At 42.6% G+C, this 17381-nt stretch overlaps 1 protein-coding gene across 1 annotated transcript; it reads right to left on the bottom strand.

The window, feature by feature from the left end:
* Positions 1-1338: 1338 nt before the first annotated feature.
* On the bottom strand, positions 1339-7955 carry LOC142774912 (protein pinocchio-like). Its single transcript, XM_075876077.1, has 4 exons — positions 7631-7955; positions 5017-5206; positions 4336-4465; positions 1339-3674 (listed from the first exon to the last, which is right to left on the bottom strand). The coding sequence occupies exons 1-4, from the start codon at positions 7701-7703 to the stop codon at positions 3588-3590; spliced, it is 480 nt and encodes a 159-aa protein (XP_075732192.1). The 5' UTR covers positions 7704-7955; the 3' UTR covers positions 1339-3587.
* Positions 7956-17381: the final 9426 nt, after the last annotated feature.

Genomic DNA, 17381 nt, shown 5'->3' with positions numbered 1-17381 from the left:
GTTTTGCTGCATGCGGACCAGTGTTTTATAAGTTTGCTCCTGCCATGGTCCTAGGATTTTCTCTGTTAATGCTGGCCGTTTAACCAAACAACGTGTTTTTGTAAATGTTTGTTTTGAGGAGGATTAAAATTTTTACAGTGCATGTAGAAAAAAGGGGCACTATATTTTCTTCAGCTTCTCCACATCCTCTACCTGCTCAGGCATGTCCTTATTGCTGTCGTCATTGGTTTGAAATGCTTCCGTCTTTCAATTTGCTGTTCTGTACCGGATGATTTTCTTCGCCGTGTACCACATATGCTATCTCGACACTCCTCCACTTCAACGACCTCCCTTTGTACGTCACACGCGGCCCTTGCGTTCTGCCGGGAGACGTCAAATGCACACGTCTACGTCGTCTGCTGGCATTTGATCTTTTCCCTGGCGGCTTGTGTTGCTAAATGCCCCCCACCCGTCTTTTTGTTTCGTTTTGTTTTCCAGCTGAGGGCATTGACAAGGATGGCTGTGCCAACGAGCCCCTGACCCCCCCCCCCCCCCCCGTACTTATTACCATACCAGGACTCATTCAACAACAGATGTCGTGTTGGTATGGGAATGGTCCACGTGCAGTGGGCAACAGTGCTGAATTAAAAATATTTTCCAAGCTTGATCGTTCGAACAAATGCACTTCGAAATTAATACTGGAGTGGGCTGTTTATGAACTTAATTTGGAGTTTTCCGTCATATATTATGCCAACCTTTAGCAAACGTGCTTCCCATGTTCGATACGCAGTTGTAGTATTTCATTGCAGACACTGCCACGCTTAAGCATCTGTTAGTTTTTTGGCAGACAACTCATTTTCAAGACCTGCGGGCTATTGCGCGGATAAAAATGATCTGAGTAGTGAAACTGACTGGTATTACTGATATAGAGCAAAATCCAGTCACTGACTCTAATACGTTATCCTTCAGCTCTTAAGGTCATTTACTATGGATGCCTCATAACATGAAGGTATCGAACCTTCGATAAAATAGGCTTGCTAAGAATTAACACCCGGTGATGGAGTTGGAATGATTCAATAATTCAGTTCTTATCTGATAACGTTCTGGGCCGTCTTTAACATAAATTAAGTGTGGCTTGGTGTGGTTGCAAGTCACACCAAGACTTTTGGCTGAGCTCGAAGCCTATAACATTGCATTCATATTGTGTTTCTGGTACGTAAAATCCCGAAGGATAACACGACTTAATAATACAGTGACAAAACGATGTCCGTGTAGCGTTTTCGTGTTTAAGATTTTTTGTTTTCATGGGGAAGTATTCAGTATAGGGTGGCAAATTAATGGAAGATCCACTCGAGGTCATACATTCTGCGACACGTTTTTATTGCAAACCATAGAAATTATGAAAGATAATATCTGTAGCGACACATCTTTCAATAAATAAGACATGCACGATGAACAGATTTATGGAATTCCCGTCATCTGCAAGTTTAGCATTTTAACTGTGGGCATCAAAAAAACTGAAGGCAGGAACAATACAGCCTGTGCTATGTATAATGCCGAAATTTGCAGTAGTGGCATCATTGTGAACAATGGTCACTTTTACATAGTACTGTGTCTTTCTTGTAATCATTGTAGAAGCCAAGACCAACCTGTTCGAAGAGGTGCATTCAATGCTTCGTTATATTCGCTGAATTTAGTGCAGTTATCAACTCAACAACCGAGTGCAGCTCAAGGAACAAAAGTGCGAGTCTCAACAGATAGTGCTCGCAACAAAATGCAACATCTCGTAAAACGACAAATTCATTCAGGTGCGTTGTGTTAACGCGATCTCCAGCTTTTTAGAGGCCCACATACTTTCATAAATCACTCACTAATGTTGGACGCATTTTTGCCAGGGTGGGTCTTACAACTGCCTTCCCAGCTTACAAAAATACACTCTCTGTATATTTCTCTAATGCATACTCAAGGCACGTTTCTCTATATTAGACTTTTGAGGCATATCTTGGGGAAAATGCTTGTTCCTAATGAACCAACACATCACTCTTTGCCGCACAAGTCCTACTCTGAAAGGGTTGACAAGACCAGATAGTATTTGGCAGCAGCAATGGTTTGCAGAGCAAAAACATGTCTGTGTCACATATTATATACAATTTTGGCACAATAAACACAACATTTTGAGTTTCCCTACATCACAAACACACAAAATATATAAAAGACTCAACGACAGCTTTGGTGTGCAAGTGAATACATTAAAATAAGTTTGCTTCATCAAGAGGCAGAAAAATGTCATGTAATTGGTAGAGGTACCCAACTGTGAAACATATGATGTGCTGCCACATGCTCAAGATGAGACATCAGAGTCACTAGGCGATCCTGACTCATGAGCCATGATGCAATGCATTTTTACAATCTCCAAGAGGTAGAAGAGGAATACGTCTCTTAGGAGCTTTCAACTTTTCAAGCACCATTTTAAACAGGAATTGCTTTAGTATGAGAGCCTTTTCCAGCATGAAAACATTTTCCTTTATCTAAGAACAAGCTTTCATAACTATGTGTCTCTACTGTATCTCTAATAAGCATCAATTCATTTTCATTGAAAAAAATGCTGGCTTTCTGCCACAAAACACAAGGAACTGTGATGTCGAAGACATTTACTAGATGCTTCATGGTTTCAAATCATTTTTCAATCATTAAAATATTTTTGTGATACCTTTGAATTGCAACGATAATGTCACAAGTATGAATTATTAAATCCACCCTAGCACCAGCTTTGTCCTCATCACAAAAAATGTGTTGCTTTGGTGTTTAGCCAATGCTGGACTACCAGTACTGAGGAACTCTAACAGAATTGTGTCACTTTTCACACATGTGGACTTAGTTCCTAAATAAGCAATGTTTCCTTGTTTATAATAAAGATGTAAGGCATATCAGTCTTGGGAGATGACTATACTCATTGTAGGTTGCATATTTTACAATGATCGAAAAGAAAATCGAAAACCTCATGTTTCGTCTGATCGTCCACCTGCTGATAGTTACAGGAGAGGTAACATATGCCCTGTTTTGCTCGTTTGAAAGCACTGTAGCCATTGTTTTATTTGAAGCATTTAGAACATGCAGAACACAAAAATACTAGACATCGCGAGAACTGACAACAACGTGTGGAACGAGCATCACGTACATATATACAGGACGTTTTCAAGTCATGGTGATTCACCACACCCTGTTTGCACCAACGAGAGCCATTCAATTCGCGCACCTTGGAATGTTCCAGCTGCCACAGTTATTCTATTTATGGGGCAGTTTGCTGGTCTAGATGTGGCACACCATCTTTCAGGGATGGTATTGCGTTTGATGGACACAGGCATCTTGATGTACCTCTGCCCCTGCTTAGGATCCATGGCTGGCAGAATCTTTCGACAATGGCGCCATATGGTAGGAAAGTCCACTAGTGGTGTACGAATGAAGCACATTCAGTGGACTTCTCCGTGCAGCGGCAAAGTTCAGGCTCACATTGAGGTGACTTGGAAAAGGTTGGATGGTCGAGCTCTTGTCTATGTACAGTCGATGGCAGCACTGTTGCCCGAGAGCCGACCTAGGTGGGCAGGTCTTCATGAGTCCTTGCTCTTCACAACAGCAGCATCTTGAGGTGCCTTCTGACACTCACCAATCCACTGGGAGCGCCTCAGCTTGTGGGACTGTTGAAAGGACAAAAAAGAACAAAATTGGCAGGTTAGCTATAAGAATGAAGTGCACTACAATAAGCACAATACATGTTTCAGAATGCACACCTGTTCAAATTTCTGCCTCTATATTACAAGCAGACCATCTGTTTATGCAAAGTATATTGTTTAGAAATACATTCACACAGAAGTCACAAATTTTTTAATGCAGAAATGAGTTAACTGGTGCGAGTTTGTTCTCTCACATCAATTTCATCTTAATTATTCGTAGGTTTTACCTAAAGTCACAATGACATTATATATCAGCCTCAATGTGCTGGACCGGGTTGATGGGAACTTCTATAACAAAATTAGTGCACGTCATGACCGCTGGCGAGCCAAATATTATCTATACTTATCTCATGCCACATGCATAAATGTGAACACTGGTGTGAATACTTTTCCAACAGCATTCTGAAGTATATTTCCTTTTTACAACAAGCATTATTCGTGAGCTGTCGTTAGCAATCGAAACATTTCTTAGGAGGGACGTATAATTAGAGAACTCCACGAATATGGTCAGAACACTAGATTGTGTTCGAGGCTTCATCGCGTCTAAGGATGTACCAACTTGCCCAACAAGCAAATCTCTTGAATAAATATGGCGCTGAACCTTAAGTGATGAGAATATACTTACTGCGACCAAGTCCCTGCTCGAGATTCCACCGCAGCTGCCATTGCAGTGGACGCAAGGGCGGTTCAGGGCGTACCCTCCGCACTCAGCACAATCTAGAGAAGCCTGGTCCTCAGCCCAGCTCACTCCACACCTGTGAAATGTAGAACACCAGGGCTTCTTATAGCGAATACGTTCCAGGCTTGCAACTTTTTGACATGTGGGGTTTAACGTCCCAAAACTTTTTGATTATCGCGATTTTGAAAAGCACTCGTTTATTGTGCACATGTTACGGGGCGAAAAGTTGAATCGGTGAACAATTAAAGCTTCACAGGTTAAAATGAGGTCAACAGCATAAGTATTAGGCTGCTGAAGTGATTATAGCTAAAACACTGGCAAGTTACAAGCCTCATTCTTAAGGCGGAAAATTTATATATATATATATATGTATATATATATATATATATATATATATATATATATATATATATATATATATATATAGTTGTCAATACATGCGCCATGTATGTAAAGTTTTTAGTGGAGTTGCAAGATGATGCATATATTGCGGATCGGTCGAGCACATAATGTTTACCATTTTTTGTTTGAAGTGTTCAAGCTTGTTGTCAATTAAGGGCACGCTATTATATAAAGGTCACCCGAACAAATCAATGCAATATTTTGAATTCATAAGCGAGAACTCACGTGAAGCAGCAGTTGTAGAGGCTCTTGAGGCCCTCCAGTGTGACAGCGTCGGCCCCTTGTACTAGCAGCTCTTGCTCTGCCAGGTCCTCTATGCTGTCCCAGCAGTTGTCCTGCTCCCAGCAGCAAGCCATCGAGTTGTGCGACAGTGCCACCAGCATGGGGTCTGACTTCGAATGCCGTAGGGACCCGTCTGCGTATGATCAATGGCAGCAACACGTAGACAGTGAGCAACGTGCGTGAGCCTTCAAAAACAATACAATTTTGATGCACTGTCTTTTCGAAGCTTACGCGAATATTGCTGTAGAGATTTCTTTTCTTTCATTACTGGGCCTTCATTATCGACCATAAGACGTGCTTATGACTATAGCATTGTAATGACGCTCTTGTTATATCCTTGAAAAGTCTTTCGTGTTCTTTATGATGTGATCTCGCAAGTGAATAGCACTAGAGAAGTTGTTTGATTCTATAGTCCCATTGTTGCTTTATCTATGTTCTCCTGGAGGATTCTCATAAAGCATCTTGAGAGTTATCTCCTGAAACCACAGTATGATTATGCGTGTGTTAGCAAAAAAAAAAAGATTAAAATGCTAGAGCGCTCAAAAGAAGCTAAGTTTTCCTTCACCTCATTCGCATTACTCTTCACTCGCTCTGTCACGGCCTTTCAGCAGGCCTTCATTTCATACCACAAAGACGAACGTCTCGCTTTGCGGCCTTCACGCGTGAATGAAAGGGAGCGCTAAGCCTTCCATATTGAGGAGCGTCTATTCCGCATTCCATTACGCCACATGGCAAGTTGAAGTATAAGCTGTCTGACGAGCAGTGAGGAGAAGAAAGGGGACAGCCATAAATAAATTTTAATTAAAGATTGGTCGGTAAAAAGCTTCCGTGAACTGGCGCTCATCCCTGAAACCCGATAATTGATTCACGATGTGCCGTAAAATCTACTCCGTTTCAGCTCAGAGGAAAACTGGAACTGACTTTGCATAATAATGCTAGGAGAAACGGTAATACATTATCTGTGAAGCAATATCTGCTGCTGTCAGACACCTGCATGCCAGATCGAACACAATGGGCACTTCCGTCTTGCGTGGGTAGAAGGCGGTTATTGATATTCCATTCATATAATGTTCGTTCCGGGAGAAGTTGGCGACGTGGCCTAATGCACTCCGAAGTCCACGCGAACTCCTTCCATATGGACTGTGGAAGCGCAAAACATTTTCCCAACGAGACATATCTAACGGGCCCAGGATTTGTACAAGTTTGACGTATAAATCTGCGTCATTCAACGTCTCTTGGGGTGATATTTCACCTACCACAAAGCTTGAATCGAGCCCGTCACGTCGTACCATCACCCGTAGCACGTGTGTTTATTTAATCGACCAAGAAAGCCCGCTTCGTCGGGTTTCACTCTCTTCCACGCGCGTTCTTCCGAAATCCGGTACAGTAGGTGTTCGCACTGATCTTCGGCTTCCAGGGGCCGAACTCCCACGTGCTTTAAATACTGTTTCTCCGAAGAGCTCGTACGACGACCCCACCTTCCGGGCAAATCGAAGGCGCGCGCCGCCACCTTCTTTCAAGGCCCTCGTCGCATTCCTGGCGCGCACGGCAGCGCCCGGCGTTTACGCAATACAGTACGTCACGAGTCCGTCTTAGTCTACTTGTACGAAAGCGAGGAAGCACGCAGCGTTCAAAGAAGCCCCTTCTTATTTCGAAGTATAGCTTTATTCTAGTGATGCAGTTAACGTGAATTCCAGACATTTAACATTTGTAGGTTTTCCATATGACGGATGCAAAATCTGTGGCTGCCAACTGCTGGAGCTAAGACAACATGCTCCCATATTTGTGACCGCTGCAACGGCTTTTTCTTTGTCTTCCTTTCAGACCTCCCATACTTTGATAGGTTGAGATCTGCGTGACCATTAGAGAACATAGATGGTCAACGCTTCCCGTGCGCATTACGGTTCAGCAGGCGTGCAAGTGTGCTTCTTTCATTATCGAAAAGAATTCGGTAAAATTTCACTCTATCCATGTATTGTTCCGAACCAATATTACTAAATTATATACCAGAATGACTGTAGTCTGGAACTTTAACTTAGGTAGCTACCGATTTGTGCGCAACTTAGTCTCGCCTTGTTTAGACGCACAGGCGGCCTTAGTAATTTTTCCTAAACATCCAAAAGCAAATCCGCTGAACTTCGAGGTCCATGAAGGCTTCTTCGCGGCATTCAAGTAGGAAACTTGTTTAGTTTCAGCACTACTTGTATGTTTCTTTTTTCAAAGAGAGCGCAGCGAAGTAGTGTCTAGTTACGAAACCGAATATTAGCTGTGCGAAGGATGTCAAGAACTTTGAATGGGTGTCTCAAATTAAAAACTACTTTTTTTTTCACATTCAATGGAGGAGCGAATAACTGGCGTGTGGTCGCAGTCTTACGTCCAGGTATGTAGTAACATCTAATAATAACGACCCCCGTTACAAGATTATGATGAAAAAGTGTAAGAGGCACGTATAAATAAAATAAGTGATTGCCCAGATGTTTTAAACTCCAGAAAATATGCGGACTTGCAAATAAACGCTATGAAAAGGTGAGTTTGAAGTCACATAAATGGTTCTCACCTTTCTTGAAGGCAGTGGGGCGCGATTCGTGAAGTGCCGGGGAAGGGTAGCTCACTAGCACTCCGGTGGCCATTTCTTACTCCAAGGAATTCAACGCAGCCAAGAAACAGCAGGAAAAACAATATACGAAGTCACGGAAGTTTAGTAACTCCGGGAATCACAACGTCCGGCTTCCTGGTCGGTCAAGCGACTGGCACGAAAACAACTCGGAATCGCAGCTTAGGCTCCGTGCGCGAGCGACACCAGGTTTCGGTTCTGCCGATCAGATTTGCGAGCGCACGGCGGCTTTGCTTGCAGCGGACTGTGCCGCACCGGCGCCGGAGCAGACCATTCATTCGGGCGCGACGCTAGCGCCGTGCTACGGCCGGCTCGAGCAGCGCATGCGCAGTAGTCGGCTGAGCCGCGCCTGCGCCGAGGCAGTGACGCACGCGTGGCGCGCGCCAGGTTGTTTGGTCTCGTGACACGGCGCGATCTTGAAAGTTGGTATTTCGCAACAATGGCGATAAAAAACCAACCCTGAGACGCAACGCGTACCGCTCGCGCCTGGTTTTTCCCTGGCAAAACGGGACGACTCCTCTTCTTCGTCGCCGCCGATGCTGTGACGTGGGCAACTTGTGTTGATCCACGGTGACACCTCGTGGCGCCGTCTAGATGACGACGTCAGCGTCTGTAGATGCTGGAAGGGGGGGGGGGGGGATCATTGCAGCTCTTCTCGCAATGATGACTTTCCTAAAATGAGGCGAACTGATGAAGAAGACGAAGAAGGGGTTGTCGCTAGCGCCTGCCAAGGTCATCGTGCGTTGTTCCTTGTAGGTTTCGTCCGGAATTGTCCGGTTGGAAACAGCGACACGTGCATAGCCTGGCAATAATCCTCGAATGACTAGTTCAACGTACTTTGGCTTTGTTGTGCCAGCCTTCACTGCATCCTATGTGCAGGTGGAAAAGATAAGTAAGTACTAGGAAAAAAAAAGTCCCGTTTTAGCACAGTGGATTTCTTCCAAAAATCGCTTTACCGCACGTTCTCTTATCGTCATATCGTCTGTGCGTGTAGTTTACACCATACTATGTGTAGTTGCCATTCGAATTTGAAAATGTAACAGTACCGCGGTTGATCTTAGCTTGGTACACTAAACTGGCACAAACCAACTCGAGGCCCTTTTATTGACTGAAAGGGTGCAATAAGCTCGGAGTTCCACAGTTTACGCTGTGGAACTCCGAGCTGATTTCACGCTTGGCGTTTTATGTATATTTTAGGGGAGCAAGAATTTTCTGGAAAGCAACTACGCAACGAGGTTGCTTAGGTCTAACTCTAAGACGTAATAAGTAGCAGAAGAGGTGTTAATAGGGTTTCTGCAGAGCTGTTTCATCGTTAATAAAAGCAGCTTTAATTTGTGTCAATGGTCGCTTCAGGACCTTCCCTTGTGTTTCCCTGTGCATCGAACTGATTAGCTTCTTTCAATTAGTATACAATTATTAGGCAGCAAATTTATCTAACCAAAGCCTCAGTAAACATACATACATACATACATACATACATACATACATACATACATACATACATACATACATACATACACACACATACATACATACATACATACATACATACATACATACATACATACATACATACATACATACATACATACATACATACATACATACATACATACATACATACATACATACATACATACATACTAGCATTCTCCCCCCCCCAAAAAAAAAAGGCTATAGGTGCTTTGAAACACTACACTAAACGTAACCAAACGATGATACTTTTCATCAAATGAAACTATACCTCACTTTTTCACATATACAGTTACAAGTATTTTCTACCGAACATCAGGACACAGTGTGGGAGAGCTAGGCTCCAAGGTATAACCACTAACTTTCATAAGTCTTCTAGCTTCTTAATTGCCTGTATTTTGGTGTTTTCGTGAACTTCCCACATTCACAAATAAGTACTAAACAATGAGCGATGGGGCTCTTATTTGAATGACCATCAAACATATTCAGCGATTTTTGTGTAGGGACACGTTAGCTTTCTGTGAGCTCTTGCTTCTTTTGTTTTTCTATTTTTTTTGGGAGGGGACCTCATGAAATAATTTATTTAGAGAAAAAGCCAGTATGCTATGCATTGACGTTATTTCATGTAGTTCATTTGCAAATTATATATTTCTTATTAATTGACCTCCGTACCTCTCATGAGTCCTTCGAAATGTTTTGATATATATATGTATATATATATATATATATATATATATATATATATATATATATATATATATATATATATATATATATATATCGAAAATAAACGACCGTTTCAGTGCGAAAGTACTGCTCAATTCGCCGTGCATTTCGAGGTGTATTTTTGAAAAGCGAATGCCTAAATATAATTTTTATTACCTCTGTTTCATAGAACGGCCGAAGCTACCGCGCATGCGAGCGGACTCAGAAGTTCTCTCACGCCTCCTGAACAGCTGCCAGACACAAAGACACAATGGCAAAAAAGAACACGGTGCCTGAACGTTACACCTCAGTTGTTTGGACTTTGTGAGTGAATTTTTTTCTTTCTGCTCTTCGTGTTCGAGTGTGTGCTGTAATCGTAATTCTGTTTTTTACGTGTATTTTTATTCCCACGGCTTAATTTCATCATGATATTTTTTTCGTGTTCTTTGTTGTAGTACACTGACCCACTGACATTGAAAACTCGAGTAGGTGCTGTTTTTCACTTCCTTTTTCCTTTTTTCTGAACAGCGCTTCTGGTTCCTTTTGTTTTCAATGACCGATTTTCGAGCGAGTCAATGCATGGTAAAAGATATTCCGCAAACGTTTACTTCAAATGGGCACGTGTGCTTGAAAAAAAAAAAAAACGAGTGAAGGAATAAAAGAAGACACATTTATTGCTGAACCATTTTTTTTTTTCATATTGTACATTTTTTATTTGTCTGCTGGGAAAGTGGCTGCAAGGATTTCTGCAGGCTTTTTGGATTCTAGCCTGCACATTTAAAGCACAAACAAGAAATAATAGAGAAAGTGCAAAGTTAAATACTAAGAAATAATAAAAACAACTTTGTTCAGACGTTTTGCCGATCCCACTATACTCTACACACTGCCCTTGGTTCACAAAAACAAGTCTCTGTTATGTCTCTTGCCTGGATATTTTTACGCTATTGCGTTACACTGCACTGTGACAGCTCTTCAGTACTGCAGTATGCTAAGGTTATATATATTGTTGCACTCGCTCTAGCCTATTCTCCATACAGCTGTCAGTAACATGCTTGTTTTTATCGTTCTAGTTCTTGCGTAAGAATCTTCGTGTTTTTATCGCAAAGACAGTTCGGCGCATTCATTTAGCGATTGCTTTGTCCCTGACCTTTATTATTCGTTCTTGTCCAACTAACGGCAGATAGATTTTTTCTTCGAATTAGAAGGTTTTAAACAATGCAGCTAGTATTTTCAACTATTCCGAAGTGTAAGGCTTTATAAGTTGAATGGAGTTGCGAAGAAGTAACTCCTGCTTTAGGGCTACTTCTTAACCACTTTGTGCATGTCCTTTCCTGTGTTTGTGTGTGCATGTAATGCAGATAGATAGATTAATTCATAGAAATAAGTTTATTGATCGAAGAAGCCTTATTGATGTAGTATAAAGACACACACGAAATGCAAACAAGACTCACTGTAGTGTTCTTTACGCTTTCGCCTATGATTACTCCAGGGTGACCGCCATCTTATTATGCCTATTTTCGTCCAGTCCTTCCTTTTCATCAATACTTCAGCTTCGAACCCTTCCTTTCCGAAAAGTAGTTTTGTACTGCTTCCAGAAATGAAGGCATTGCGCGCTACCTGCACCTAAGCTTGCTTCGCACTACCGCTGCGACCGGCTCATTTTCGACCAAGCGACGATTATACAAATGAAGGCACCATGACGTGACATCACGTTATAATTTAATGCATACATTTTGTAGTGACTTCAACACGTAATCATTCTTGCATCGGTCAGCTTGACGCCGGCGCTGCCAGCATCAACAGTCAATTGTGGTGTCTGATGAGGCACCGAAAGGCTTTGCCTTAAGTTTCTTTTTACCGTTCGGCAGTGCCAATGTTGGGCACGCATTGTCATCGCGAAAGCATCGATGTCGCAAGTACGTTCTGACATTTTAAAGCTGCGCGGCTATGTTATTGCGTACGTGACTTTAACGAAAAGTCGAGGAACGCGATATACTAAAGGGCAGGTATGCGTACGAAATATACGATTCGACAGACTAACCGACTTAATGAATTATGAAGGTTTATAAAATGTTACATGTGCCGAAAGTGCTGCTACAGCATAATAAGCACGCCGAAGTGAGATGATGTGGATTAGTCCTGGCTAATCAGTCTCATCAACATCTGGTCAAACTTAATCTTCGTGTTCATAGTAAAAACAGCACAAACCAAGCACGGACGAGAATTCACACAGAAGCAGCAGACCAAGGCCACTCTTCACTAATACCATTATTGTTTCTCTGTACCTAGATCGAAAAAGGTCGCTGTTTAGGCCTTTGGAAACAATGCGAATGCGGCCGCTATAATGGGGGTTCGAAACCACGCCCTCGATCTTAGCAGCGTAATGCCTTTGCCGCTGAGCTAAGCTGCCTTGGCTGGTCGTAGGATGTCTTATGGCAAACTCAAATGTTCTCTTTAAAAGTATATTGTAGGTGCAATGTCAAAAGTGTTTTATTTGAAGGACGCACTTTAGCGGCTATCTCAATTCATTCTATACAATCATTGAATCTATATTATGTTCTGTCGACATCTTTCTTTCATTCTTGCGTGGCCTCTCGAGTGATTCTAGAGTTCTCTATACGAAGACCTTTCAATAGAACATCACGCGCCTAATTCGAAAATCTAATTCAAGTTTACTTTATGTCTCCAGAGAATACGTGCCATAGGTTGTATTGCTTTGAGGGTGCACTGCAGTAAATAGGATAAGAGTGATAGGATAACAATACATAATATTGCCAAGAGATTTGCAAAAAAGTTTAACTGAACTTGTATTCAAACCTATTAAACCTTATCAAGGTCATCTTAAATTGCCTGAAAGCCGTTGTTAGGGTACAGGCTACACCTTATCATTATTTTGTGATAGTTGCAGACAGAAGAAAGAAGAGAAGTAGACACACACATAGGCTCTCTTCCTTCAAACACACACAAACGCACATGTTTTCATTCACGTGGAGGAAAAATACAACTAAAAGAAGCAAACTCTAAAAACCTATTACAATGACGGGAAGAAAAATTCTCGGCGTGCGTCATGTTTTTTGTTTTTTTTTACTGTTGTTGATATTACTTTTTGTCTATGACGGCGTTATAGCTGCCTCGTCACTGACGAAAGCGCGTACAGTGAGAAAGTTCAGCAAAGTCGATCCGCTCGCGCACAGGCATACGCACGCAGAGGTCAGACAACCAGCGGAGCAGTGTTTGTCAACAGCCGCTGCGCATGCGCAGCCTCCATTTGTGCCGTTTGCGTTCCCCGTGCGTATAGCACTCGACGCTACGCATCTGCGACCGACAGGCTCGCCGCGGTAGGTCTTCGCCTGTCGCTTCCCCTGCTCGTCGCCCACGCATTCCCCCCCCCTCATCTCTTCCACTATCTCTCGTTAAGCTCTGCTGCGTTCGTGCGTCTTAGTTCCGCGAACGTCACAGAAAACCTGCGGCCGCTGCAACTGCCGCCAGTGTGTGTGATCGTCATAGACACGTTACCAATGTGCGTATCACCACGAAAGCAGCGACTGAACATGTTGTGGTCGACGATGTGGCAGGTGTAGAAAAGACAAACAGCTTTATTGAAATATGCTGCTTTGTCAACGTGGGTGGAGCTCTTCTGTTAGAAGTATCCAATCGGCATACCGAATTCGGTTAACAGATACCCACCCCAAATGTGACAAACTCCCAATGTGTAACGTTGATTGATTGATATGTGGAGTTTAACGTCCCAAAACCACCATATTATTATCAGAGACATCGTAGTGGAGGGCTCCGGACATTTCAAACACCTGGGGATCTTTAACATGCACCCAAATCTGAGCACACGGGCCTACAACATTTTCGCCTCCATCGGAAATGCAGCCGCCGCAGCCAGAATTCAATCCTGGAACCATCGGGTCAGCCGCCGAGTACCTTAGCCACTCGTCTGCCATGGCGGGGCAATGTGTAACGTTAGAATTAAGAAGCGGTTCAACCGAATATTGTAGGGTCGATCCCTGCAGGCGGAAACTTGTCTTTTCGTCCTGTATACTTTCTTCACATTTATATCACAAATGCTTCAAATAATCCCCCCTATTATTTCCAATGTTTGTTGGTTCTCGTAAAGGTTTTGTCTAACAAAAGAAAAGAAAACGAGCCTCCCTTCTTTCGTAAGCTTCCAAGTGCGTCATTTAGTGACGCCGAGCTGTCGTCGACCGGATGCTGCGTGCACTATTATACATGAGCTCGTGTGTTTGTATGGAGCTGTACTACTAGTTTCTAACTGTTTTTGCTATTGGCTTCGTTGCTTCCGCACCTGCAATGAGAAATAAAGAAATTTTTCTGGCTTTTCACCTTACATGCTTCTTCATGTGCTGGGGGATGATTATGACGATAAACACAACGCATACACCCACACGTATACAGACTGCACTATTCAGGAACACAAAGTGTCATTCAAGCTTATCGTCCGCAACAACGTCAGCAGCACTTTTGTCCCAAAAATAGCGCCACATAAGCTTTGTCATGGACTCAGAATGTGTGTAAACTCGAAATTCAAGTCCCGTTGGAGCTTCAAGGCCACATGAAAGACCGCCCCTTAAATGCATATAGCACGCATTCACAGAAGAGATAATTGAGATCTTCTGGCGTGTTACATCGGATTCACAATGATGAGGCTGACTGTTCAGTCTTGTTCTTTAGATAACTGGTGCATAGAACGGTTAATTGTATGCGGTGTAAGCATGTTTCATCTTGCATATTGTAGTCTCATGGCACACCGAACTGACACAACAAACCAACCTGGTACAGAGGCCTATACTGGTCACTAGCTAGAACATTCGAAATACAGTAAGAAAGGGGATGGAGGGGCATGCCAGCGTGTGTGTTTGTGCGAGTATGTATGTGCGGACATTTGAGTCTGCGTGTTACATTCCAACGGGCGTACATTACGAGAACTAAGTTGCAACTGCATGGACGGGAAGCAGTGAGAAAGAAAGCTGCGCGCCGAGAACAGGTCGACAAGAAGAAGTTGTGGGACTGCTTTTGTCTGCTCTGGAAAAAATAGCTTAAGAGAGCAGAACGAGAACATGCAAACACACTCCTAAAAAAAGAACGAATAATAATAATAATAATAATAATAATAATGACGACGACGATGATGATGATGAGGAGGAGGAGGATTTAGGTATGTGGGCACAGGACGTTCATTGAACTCGCATCCGCTTAGGTTGAACGAATAGTGTGTTGAAAAACGCTGTTTTACCGCACACTTCCAAGTTTTTCGCAATACTCGACCTGATGACTAGCTTTTCACTAACGATAATGGGGTGGGGGAGGAAGCCGTGGTATCATGCAATCCTTTGTTTTCAGCAGCAGAACTGCACACTAGCCAATCACGAGCGGACTTTCAGAACACCTGGCCATAGCAATACTTGCTTGGCCAGTCATTCGGAGACCACTAACAAACCTACTCACACAGATACACAGACACGTACGTACGCAAACACACACCTATCTGGGAGATTCTATGGTATGTCACCCCGTGAAGCCTGCAGTCTGCTACTACGTATATATATATATATATATATATATATATATATATATATATATATATATATATATATATATATATATATATATATATATATATATATATAGTGCCACGTCCCTCTCGCCTTGAAAGACATCTGCGAGAGTTAAAGGAAATTAGGAAAACCTTAAAAAAAGAAAAAAATGAACAAAATTACAAAAAATAACGAAAAAGAGCGAAAGCAACGGTGGACGTGGACGACTACATACACCATGTAAAAGGTCAACGTGAACTATGTAGACCGAATGTACAAGACATCAAATGCTAACACTTTTATACAAGAGAAAAAGAAAGATGATCTGTTGTTCATATCCTTGTCGAATAGCACATGTCCAGATAGGACAAAATAGAAAAAAAATGCCAAGAACGTTTAGTTGCGATGCAAGACCACAGGGTTCCATTGTGTAGGACACTATTCTGCCTGCAGTAACGATTTCTGAACATTGTGAATGCCTCAGGCGATTCTTCTTGTGCTGGCGAGAAGGCAACGGGTGCATTGTGCACTAAACGAATGCAGGATGACGAAAAAAAGTACGCAACAAACAACAAAGGCACGCCCAACCATAACAGAAGAGGCTGTGTTTTGCGCAACACGCATTTGCTCTCGGCCTCTTGGTTCAATTCAGTACGTGGAAATATGTTCGCGACAAACACCGATGAACAATACGACTCGAAAAAGCAACATCGTTGAAGTGGAAATAAAGAAACATTATCTGGTACAGTGATATGCAGTCTTGAAGGACGTGAATGAAACCCCCGGAGCTATTGCAATGAAATAAAGATGCGATTCTCGTTGTACAACATGCTTCCTCTCGCAGCAATGTCTGTAATCTGTGCAGTTAGGACTATATGGTCTCTCAACAGGAGTTACTTGGCGCTTCGTTGACCATGAGTAGAAGCAGGCATGTTCTTACCTGCGGTCGACTTTTTCATTGTTGGTGGACCAGTAGAAAATAGTGTGGTTTGTTCAATTTTTCGCGGAGCATACGCGTTAAGAGTGCTTGGGCCAATAAAACATAAGGCTATTCCTTTTGCCTTCCTATGCACATATTCGCTGTAATATTCAAAATAAAGTAAAACAGGACATTCAAAACTATCAAATAAAGTCAGTCGACTTGACATACGAAAAAGAAGAATACCTATTTTTGAAAGGAGCTCTGTTAGGCACCAATACTCGTTTGCCTACAATGCAACGTGATGGACTCAAGATCCTGTGTTGTCTATGCCATGAAACGCAGCAGTGCTTTTTGTGTGATTTCTTCTTTCCATCTCCCTATCTTTTAATCTCTTCAACCCCTTCCTCTAGTTTAGGATAGCAAACTAGACGTGCTTCTGGTTTACCTTCTTGCTTTTTCTTCCATTTTGTATTCTTTCCTTTCTTCTGTTAGGAAACCAAAGCAGACTTGCAAAGACGTACGTTTGAATATCAGCCGTGTACAGTTAAAGTCGTATAATTGTTGCTTATAGGTTACCAGTACTAGCTACGTGTTTTCCACTACTGAATAATATTTTGATGTAGTCTACTATACACTAACGCTTTTTGTCTACGTCTGACCACTCATTAACTTTGCCTGGTATTACCTACGAAATTCTGGTAGAGACAGTACGTACGCAGCCATGCGCTATCGAGATGCAGTACGTCATCGGCACGGAGGCCTGACTGACGAAGGTTTCATGGCCGCAAATCGATGCCAGTTACCCGCTAGGATGTACGACGGGCTGGGGCCACTTCTCCGGTGTATTGAATAAAAAAACTTGCCTTATTTAAGCGTGTCGTGCAAACACCGTGTTTCTGCACGACGGCTCACGCACTTCAGACCTAGTGCTATGCGTGTAAACGCGGCGATGTGTTTGAGATATTTCTCTGTGTTTTAGTAAGACCTGGAATCGGGAAGGCGTGTGGACCTGCAATCACGAATCCGCAAA

The sequence above is a fragment of the Rhipicephalus microplus genome, chromosome 2, assembly GCF_043290135.1.
Source record: "Rhipicephalus microplus isolate Deutch F79 chromosome 2, USDA_Rmic, whole genome shotgun sequence".
NCBI lineage: Eukaryota > Metazoa > Arthropoda > Arachnida > Ixodida > Ixodidae > Rhipicephalus > Rhipicephalus microplus.
This window is presented reverse-complemented; position numbering and strand designations above follow the sequence as displayed.